The 10,581-nt window shown below is 38.9% G+C and overlaps 1 protein-coding gene across 2 annotated transcripts; it reads right to left on the minus strand.

The window, feature by feature from the left end:
• On the minus strand, positions 1-6,680 carry LOC107980750. Of its 2 annotated transcripts, XM_016983166.3 has the most exons (4): positions 6,403-6,680; positions 5,754-5,895; positions 3,681-3,851; positions 1-1,337 (listed from the first exon to the last, which is right to left on the minus strand). In XM_016983166.3, the coding sequence occupies exons 3-4, from the start codon at positions 3,841-3,843 to the stop codon at positions 658-660; spliced, it is 843 nt and encodes a 280-aa protein (XP_016838655.1). In that variant the 5' UTR covers positions 3,844-3,851; positions 5,754-5,895; positions 6,403-6,680; the 3' UTR covers positions 1-657. The 2 variants fall into 2 exon arrangements, with proteins under 2 accessions (XP_016838655.1, XP_016838654.1); XM_016983165.3 differs by lacking the exon at positions 5,754-5,895 and having other exon boundaries at positions 6,403-6,678.
• Between the last annotated feature and the right edge of the window lie 3,901 nt (positions 6,681-10,581).

Below are 10,581 nucleotides of genomic sequence, written 5' to 3' on the forward strand. Positions count from 1 at the left end.
TTTTTTACACGTGCAACTTCTTTACTTTAGTTATAATATATTGTGTGATACATTCGTTCAGCTATTCATTATCACTGTTATCATAAAATTAGCTAAAGCTAAGCCGTAAGTAATTGAAGGAAAAAAAACAGCAAGGATTCCTGTGTGTAGTGTGTGAAGATAAAGCGTATTAATTTATAAAACTATGCAATTAATGTTTATTTATTTAAAATATATAACTTACACAAGAAATAAGTTTCGTCAAATAAAATGATTGTATTTACGACGTATAAAACTTCAGTCTGATCGTAACAACGCGGTGTGACACGGGTAATAATAGACTCAATTGACCGAAGTTTGTAAATCAATATTTTAATATATTGTTATGTAACTGTGTAACACAGTCAAAACCACGCATAACTTTACGGAACGATACCGAGACTAGAAGTATACATTAGAGAAAAATTCGCTGGGCTGCAACACACGGAACTAAAGCGAGAAACAAAATCTAACGATGCCACACAAAATCATAACCGAGGTAATAGCCCAGCCTTAACACCACATATCCATTTTGGGTACAGCCTGCTTATATACCTACGAGTAGAAGCTAAAACAAAATCCGTCGCTCGATCGCGTCGAACAAAAGGGAATAAGAAGACATCGCTCAATTGCCGAAATTTAAATCTTACTAAGTCCGGTGTAGTCATTAGGATAGATCGCCTCGACGAGCTCGTCATCCCGAGAAGCGTCCCTCGTCTCGTCCTCGATCTCCTCGGCCTCCGCGAGATTCTGCTTGATCCGATCAAGATAATCGATCGCGGCCTCGAAGCGTTGGTTGTGCAGCGCTTCCAGAGGTGGTTGCGGTTCCAGCATTGACAAGGATCGTTTGCCGTATCGGCTGCCTATGAAAAATTGATCGACTCGCGGCTTGATCTCGAAGAACTTTGGCAACTCCTTCGGGTTCTTATGGCCTTCGCTGCGTCCGTATCTACCCGGTGAGAAGAACGACGATTCCTTCAGACTGTTGCCGGAACTTCGATCCTCGCTGCGGCCGTATCTGGCTGGGGAGAAGGATGAGGAATCCTTGAGGCTGTTGCCGGTACTGCGATCCTCGCTGCGGCCGAATCTGGCTGGGAAAAAGGATGAGGAATCCCTGAGGCTGTTGCCAGTACTGCGATCCTCGCTGCGGCCATATCTGGCTGGGAAAAAGGATGAGGAATCTCTGAGGCTGTTGCCAGTATTGCGATCCTCGCTGCGGCCAAATCTGGCCGACGAGAAAAGCGACGAATCCTTCAGACTGTTGCCAGCACTGCGATCCTCGCTGCGGTCGAATTTGCTGCACAAAGGGATCTGCGACACTGTTGAGGAGAGATAATGATTTTAATAATTTTTTTCTCGATTATATTACGAAGGAAAGGTTCGTAAACATTGTAAATGTGTTAAATATACGAGTCGTTACATTTTAATGCATAAGGGAGACAAAGCACTTTGCTGGACCCTCCAGAAAATGCAGAAATTGCGAGCGTAACTCCCACCGTATATTATATTATTATGTGACTTGTTTTAAACAATTCCGAGTAGATTATACATTTGTAGTTTTAAGAGCGTATTGTGTATTATTTAAGAAATATCAAAATAAATGCACAATGATTCGAGAGGTTTGCCTACGCGTGAATTCTTAATGGTTGTATTGAATGAATTGTCACAAAAAGTAGCTTTACTTCATTGGCAAATCCCCCATTTGAAAACCATTTTCAAGTGAAAAATTAATTAAATGATAGAAAATCACTGTCCGACTATAATTACGATTATAATACAAGCTCATTCGCGGTTTATGTCTCTTTGGCAAATCTACCTTTCCATTTCAAGTGTTTCAATATTTATTATTCTCTAAGGTGCACAACTGTTGACAATCAAATATCATCTAGGCATATCACGCAGTACTCTATAGGGTAGAGTATGACACAATTAAAAAACGGTTAGACTGGACATTTTGAATATCCTGGTAACCATGCTTGTAGTTATTTCGATTGCGCAGGGTATACGTGGTCTACTTCGCACTTGCAGTGCTATTTTCACAGTCAGACAAGTGCACAGACACATGCAGCAGAATTGTAGCAGTATTGAAGGTCATTTCTTTTGTTAGTATAATAATTATCTATTGAGTAATCAAGCATGGATATAATAAGTTGAAAGTGCAATTTAGTTTCCAGCAGAATTGCACTCAAAAATTACGAACTCTATAAATAGTAATTTTAAACGTGCAGCAGGATTGCGTCAGAATCGATGGTAAAAAAATTTATGGTTTACAAAAAAAGCAGTCTATCATGCGATTCTGCTGTGCATATCAAATTGCAATTTCCTAGCTGCATAATTTACTATCTGCAGAAATGTAGATGAAATGACAAATTCAAAATCATCAACCAATAACTCTATGATCGAATACTATACCAGGGAGTAGTCCTAATATGGCAGTTATAGTCTGAGCGGCCCAAGCAGAAGGTCCAAGAAGAAAGTTTTTGCAAAGTTTGCAAGCCGCGACGTTATATTATGCAGTGCGCTCAGATAAGTGATGAGGAAAATATATTTCCTACAGAAAAAGTGTCCATGCGCCGCCTATCTGCGCTAGCCAGAGACTATCCGAAAAGTTCAATCGGATCAGGGGGAGGGGTGAAGCCAGACCAAAACTGTTTTGTTTTACAGCAACTACTACTGTACTGGCTGCTAAAAATAGCCATTGGAATAAAAGAAGGAAAAAGTACCTTAAAGGGAAGAAGCGCAAAAAAACAGGCGACGGGTCCAAGCGTGTACACGTAGGTGCACCCGAGCTCCGTTAATTACCGCTGGTAGGCACTCACTACAAATTATACAATACCCACTCAGCTAGATTCGGTTTCCGCTGGGTCACAGCTACAGCTGATTCGTCGAACGAAGTCCGCGTTTTACGCTACGATATGCCATGCGCGCTCGCAGACATTTTAATTGCGGCCGCAGCGTCGCGATTGCGCGCGTGAAAAGGGAGGCTTTGCCCGAGAGAGCGCCCTGTCATTATGGTAACGGGACTCGTGAACGGGGAAAAAATAGCTGCTTAGATTACTGACCGGTGCGAGAGAAAGATGCACGACGAGGAATGGAACTGTGTGCGGATTTGCGCCAGTATAGAGCTGAGAAAGAGATGTGTCTAATGAAGAGTTAATACGTCGTCCGATTGAGAAATTCGAACTTTACTTGCACTGGATTTACCTTCGTGTTTGGAAGGATGCGATATCGTATGTCTTGGAGCTTTTTTCAGTTCAATGACGTTAACGTAAAATTTACAGTTTATAATTAAGATTCAATTAAGCGAACTCTGTTAAAAATTTAATTATAGATAGTTACGATCTGACAGAATTTAATAAAGAATTCATAGAAATTCATAAAAACTCATAGAAATATTTAATTTTCAATTAACTTAAATAGGAACTCTCATTCATGCATTGCGAATACACGTAAGATTGATGAAGTGACGTGCGTACATATATTAAAAATTTAATTGCAAAATAGCAAAACTTGTCAGAATTCTATAACAGATTTACAGAAGAATAAGTAACAAACATATTTAATTTTCAACTATTATTCAAATGAAAATCAACCTACACACACTGCTGTAAAAGTAAAATGAAATTCTTCGAATGCATCAGTTTTCAGATACTTGTACTCACTTGAAAGAGCATATTTTCGTTTGCCAAAACGCCCACTTGCGTAAAAGTTGTCTTGTGATGATACCAAAGTCAAGAATATGCCACTTATCCACAGCCAGACGATGAGTTTGTCGAGTTTCAAATAGTCCGACACACGTCGGATTTTTCTACTGCTGGAAATCATAGTTCGTGCTAAAATCAAACCAGTAAAAATTCTTGTTTACACTGTACCAGTTGATATGGTAATTATTGATTATTCTGCAACTAGTTTCTAATTCAAAACTTTTTTATTTATTTTTTTTTTTTTTATCTGTTACATTTTGAACCTTCAGAGTATAAAAAATTAAAAAAGGAACAAAAATACAATACATGTTTGTGCATTCACTCTGAAACTACTCAGGATCATATTTTTTTCATCAGCTAATTCATGTAAGTTTTGCGTCAATGAAAGCGTAACTGCTATCATAATGAAAATATAGCACCCTTGGGTAAAGTCTCCAACGGTCAGTTTAGAGCAAAATTACTTTTCAACTCGGATGCTATTGCGAGTTAAAATTAGTTCGTTCCCTTTCGTTGTGCAACTAATTAATCGATGAATACATTTTGCTTCAAAAAAATAGTTCAATTCAGAGATATAATGTCTGCATTTGTTAGACTAAGTTTCTAAAAGGCTTTTTATAGAATAGTGAAGCGCAGCCTTTAAACTTCGAATCTGATCTTATTTCGGTTACAAAGAAAAAAAATTTGCAGCCATAGCCTGCAATAATAAAATTAAAATGTGCCTACAAAGCTGCATGATTCATTTAATGGATATAGTATTATTGACTCGCTAGTTTTATTCAACGCGGTTCAACACCTATTACATTGATACACCCCGGTAAATATTTTTCGCCAATCAATAACCGATACGTTGGCATACTTTAATTTGAAAAGTATATGAAGATATTGCTTCCTCCTAGAGGAAGCTTTGTGATAGTAAAATTTTGAGTTTCTTCAAAACTTTTAGAAAATACTTTTTAGTGTGTTCAAATCAAGTGTTTTTGGAAAATGTCCGTATGGATGTGTGTGTGTTTGTGTATGTATACCGTAATATTTCTGGAACTACTTTGTCAATACCAATAAAATTTGACATGCATATATATTTTTGTATTCTGAATTCGGGATAAACAGTTATTTTTTAATTTCTTAACTATATTTTTTTATGACCATTTTTTGATTTTTAAAAAACACTATTTTGCATTTTTTTTTTTCAATCATCCCATTGTTACAAACAATTCAGCTATAATGCATTTGAAAGAGAATAAAATTACCTACTTTTCCTCGTTTGGTGCTTGGGATTGACCGCTTTGTTCGGCAGATAAAATGAAAAATGCGATTTTTTTTAAAAAATTCATATCTCTGAAACTAAACGTCATAACCTCGCGAAAAATTATGTCAATGGATCACGTATCAAACTATACCCCATTAAAATTACAAGTGATTTGACTACTTATTTTTTCAGTAATAAATCGAAAACTGAAAAAAATGATTTTTTTTTTGTGCCTCGATTACGGACGCAAAAAGGCCTTATTGCACTTGAGATTTCGGGAAAAAGTAGATATTTTATGTGTTTTGGCTAAGTTTATTGCACAGCTTTCAAACCCCTATGGTTCGTACGATATCAAGGTTTCAATTTTTTTTGAAAATTTTTTGATTTCTTATATCTCTAAAACAATGTAGTCAAATGCTTCATAATTTTATTTGGTGATTCACTATATCTGTCAACGTAAGTAGATGTTTTGATCCTCGAAAAAATTATTTATGAAACAGAAAATTATTAGCACGTTGTAGTATACGGTATCGGCTTAAAAGCGAAACGTGACGTTAAACAATGCTTTCAACTTATACGTCATAATACTGTGATGAATGTTGAACCATCCTTATATTGTATAAATGAAAGCTTTGCTACTTAAATTGATACCTCTAGAGCTTTAGTAGTTATTGCATCTAAAATTATATCGATTACGCGAACACTCAAAAAATATTAACAGCTTGAAATCCTTTATAGAATTAAAATTAGATGCATGAAATTATTTTCCACTGATTACCACTCACCTTATTTTATAATCTTAAAACGCACGATTAATAGGTAGGTTCCGAGTAGTCGGATCACCTGATTTCAAATATGTAATATCTACTTTTATTCACAGCCTTACTTGTCCCATCGCCGTTGACTTAAGCAATTAGCAATGCAAGTCTACGTGAAAACAAAAGAGATCGGTAAGCGAGGGTGTTTTGCTACTGTTTACCGTGAAAATAAGATTTTATTTGCCAAAGATATACGAGAATTAAAAGACAATATTAAACGATCGTTATCGGCTCCCTGAGATTTTCGTGATAGCCTTAGGGGAGACATGAAGAAGAGCGTAAACAAAAGCTCCTAAAATCGATTTACATATCGCCGTTACGTCTAATCGTGATAACATTGAACTTTACTTCAGCAAACACCCAAAAGGGAACCGTTGCGACTATTTTCTTATTTCACATAATCATTCGTGTCAATTATTTTTGAAACTCCATATTATAATTTGAAGATCCGACAGACGATAGGCATTGATGTGAGCCAAAAGTTTCCAACGCACAACCGAGTGGCTTTTTCAATATAATTTGAAAATACAAGATACGAACACCGATTCAAACGTAATTTAGTCTCGTTAAAAATAAATAAATAAATAAATAAAGCAAAAAATACTACGTTACTAACCAAAATACAAGTCAGCAGTGAAATCCTTTCTCCTTCCAAGCAAACTTCCGAGCTTTTGAACAGATGCGATTGCACTAGAGTCCACAGAATCGAAAGAACGAAGGACGAAAAAGCACAAACTAGCCAGTATACTCAGGAGAGAAGTGCAAGCTCTCGATACTCGATGGCAGAGCGCGCGTTTCACGAGTGAATGAAGGGAGGGCAAACCGGCTGCAGCACGCTAACAACACCGCGGACTCGCTCCGCGTAGAAGAGAGACTGTGGGGTCCCGTGAACCGCAAAAGCTTTATATAGTCTCTCCTGCTTACTGCCACCCACAAGCTCTACCTTCGGCACCGAGAGTGACACCCCCTCAACCTGTAGGGCGACGCATGCCACGGCTGCGCTCTCTCTCTCTCTCTCTCTCTCTCTCTCTCTCTCTCTCTCTCTCTCTCTCTCTGTCTGTCTCTCTCTCTCTCTCTCTCTCTCTCTCTCTCTCTCTGTCTCTTTCCCGTTCTCCCTCCCTCCGCTCCCAACCATCTACGTGTACACCCGCCTGCATCTATACCTATATACGTCTCCAAACTGTTGCGCCTCTCTCACGGTCCGGACGTGTCCCACGCTCAGACAGCTGTTGCTGCTCTACTGCTCTCTCACTGTGTGTGTACCTTGGTTTTTCCAAATGACAAATAATTAGTTTCTAACGAAAGACTGTGAATCACATTCTCGAGATGTAGTTGTCAAATACTTGATGCTATACGCGATTGACCATGACTGGTAGCTGCAATTGTGTGTGCATGCATCGTCGAAAAAATATGTTATAAAGTTTTCCACAAACATTATTAAACTTACATCGGAAACTCAAGTTTAGATTAAAAAAGTTTTTGAACTATATTGTTCGAAACATTAGTTTAATTATGAGCTTCAGTAATGCAGATATAAAATCATACCCTTATATTTGGAGCTTTATGACGAAGACTCTTTGAACGTTTATCAACATTTTTGCTTTCGCGCAAAAGAAGTCTACTTTTTCCAAAACTTTTGAAAAATAACCCTGTGCATGTATTTTATTATGAAGAAATTACTTTGCTAAAATAACTCTTTTAAATACATATAAGCGCTACTGCAAGCACAACTTTAAATTTCCTTTCTCATCAATCAGTTAAGTCTTCTTTAGTCGTTATTCCGTCCTGCATCTTTGGTAGTACTAACTTACGTTTTCCCTTATCCTATTGCACTTTTTTACCCAACAACTTGTTTTTGTTTTCATTTATCTGTACATATCTTAAAACTTTGTATACTTAGTTTTCACTTCTAATATTGATCAACGTCAAAAATAAAAATCGCTTCTTTTACCAGGGACCACTTCTTTTGGTAAAATGAATATCATCGATAAAAAATGAAATACGTATGTATGCGAACAACACAAATGTCGTCACATCATCCGAATCCGCGCTCCCTTACGATCGCGCCAATCAAAAATTTATGATCACAGATGGAGGTTCGTTTGACTGCAACGATCGTAAAAGCTTCTTGACGTAAAAATCTCAAGAAGTCATATGAGGTAGACACGCGCAGTACCTTGTACCCTTTGTTTTCTCGTGTATGGGTACAATAATACTTGCATTTCTATCTTCGGGCTCTTGTTACCGCGACGTCTTCGAGAAAAATGTATACTTTCCGATAAAAATTGTACATAAATATTTAACACGCGATGCTTTGTTAGTAGCTCCAATAAAATTCTGAGATCTTAAATTTTATTTTACGATTTTCATTCGTCAAATTCGGAGATAACACCTCGTGTGTATTTTTTCAGTTTGTTGTGATTCCACCTCGTCTGGAGTCACAATTTAATGATACATTAAAGAAATTGAAGCTTTTCTCTGTTTGTTCCTGATACTTAGACTCTTTACACGATTAGCTCCAATGCCAGTGGCACGTAAGGATCGGACTTTGTCTCTCTAATCAAGCCATTGGGAGTATCGCAATGTACTCTTTCAAAGACATTCGCGGTCGATACAAACCTTGCAGCAATTGAACATTCGAAATCAATTCGCGTATACACACATTTGCATACACCTTCGACCGATAGGCATTAATGCCCGTGTAAATCAGTCCATTAACGTTACGCGAATGTGGCGTAGACAGCGGCAACAAAGAAATACAGCTTTAATCTGCTTTAAAGAGAGTTACCCAATTAACGGAGTTAACGATAGCCCTGGAGCATCAGGGAAAATAACTGTGCCAATCAATGGGATACGTATGATATTCTTCCAAATGAAGTATATAACAGCTCTAAAGGATGATTCCCTGCAAGCAAAGAGAATTGTGTATCCTTTGTCATAAGCTACGCAGCAATGCGTCATATGCAGCCTAATGCACCATAAGATCGAACGGTTGAATATTCGCGAATGGCTGAATTCCAGGCTCCGTATAGGCCAGGGCATCTAATGCCATCGCTGCATCGGCTTCGTTATCGGCCCATTGTGTACTTAGGCACAATCGCTAAAATAGAACTTGCACACGCGCGTGGGACACTGCGCAGCGAAACTGGCGCGCAGAACGCGCCCAGGAACTGTTGTTGTGCTGCATTCGACCCATGTGACTTGACGCTCATGTCTAGCTATATACTAGTGCAATCCAATGATTCACCTGAAATTCTTATACATATAGGGATGATCAAAGCGATTTCAGCTCATTGATTTTTTTTATTGTATCCTGATTTCTATTGATCAAAGAAGGGGTTGCGATGTTTCGTGTATTCCGGGAAAAATAAGTTTCCTCCGAGCTTTGAACGATAACGCTGCACTATAATACAAAACTTTGGTAATAATAGCTGCATTTAATTTTTACTCAACAGCACGGCGTCATCGTCATATACGCTTCATTAGAATGCTATGCGCGCGTGTCACTATAAAATATAGGTGTAGATAACTGCGTTGGAAAAGGAGACTTTTTATAAAAAATTAAACGTCGAATGATGAAAAGTGGCCCCAAACGACACCGCGAGCTCCGAAAATTCCTTAATCCTCATATTCGTTTGTGCATACATTTCCCGAAGAAAAGGCCGAGTCCCTACTTCCCTCTGACGTCGACCCATTATACAAAAGCTACACCCGCGACTTGCCCGTGCGCAGCTACGAGAGGGTCGGCAAGTGCAAGTGCGTGAGTACACACGCAGCCGTGTCTCTTGACGGCTTTTTACGATCTTACGAGCCGGCCTTTTACGTCGAGTGCCGGATGATTGGCCGAGCCGAGCGTATAACCTCATGGATAATTAAGATGGGAGTATAGTAGGTTGAATATAGCTATACAACGAGAGATCTCGCAAATGAGGATAAGAGAGGCGAAATATGAGAAGGTCTCCCCCGCGAGGATGACGAATGGGACGGCTGGTGGAAAGCGCGCAATATAAAAACTATCAACGTTATACGGGAGGCCAGGCACGCGCCGCTAATTTAATTACGTGCAGCGGCCACTGTAACCGCGCGTAAGCCGAGCTCGTGCGACTGCGTGTCTGCAGAGTGTGACGTTGTCCTCCGACTGTTATATATAGGTATACGCTTGTGTGCGCACGCCAAAATCCCGAAAACTCTTTTTCGGACATTTCGTTTGCGTGACGCATAGGCGTGTGTTTGCACACGTGTAGGGAGGAGTTTTTTTCACGAGGACTGAACAATGTGCATTATTAGGGTGAAAAATAGAAGTGGCTTGATTTCGGCTAACGAACACTCGGATGTCGCTGCTGGTCTTTGTTCCGCGAGAGGGAGTGTAGGCGTGTAGTTTTACGAGCGATGGTTTCCGGAGCATCGCGGATTTTACGATGATTGTGGCTGCATGCGCGTGATGCGTTTGTAATAATATTACGTCGACTACTGCCATAAACATCGTACGATGTGCAGCTCGGCATTGAGATATGGTGCGAGTTTGCGTATAACGTATAAAAACCGATAAGCCACCGAGAAATGGATGCTATTGCTCTAATGAAAAGTGTTAATTGTCTACACGTATACATAATACACTAATTGACTGGTTGTTCTTCGAAATGGACAACTACATCAGGTGCTGTAGTATTATAGTGTTGACTGCTGTACAATATTCATGAAGGATTTGTGGATGCGGCAACTTCGAATCAGTAGAAAAGGTGTAGTGTGTTGTCAGACGCCTGCTACTTTCTCAAGAATCGCTTATTATATAATT

The sequence above is a fragment of the Nasonia vitripennis genome, chromosome 2, assembly GCF_009193385.2.
Source record: "Nasonia vitripennis strain AsymCx chromosome 2, Nvit_psr_1.1, whole genome shotgun sequence".
Classification (NCBI taxonomy): domain Eukaryota; kingdom Metazoa; phylum Arthropoda; class Insecta; order Hymenoptera; family Pteromalidae; genus Nasonia; species Nasonia vitripennis.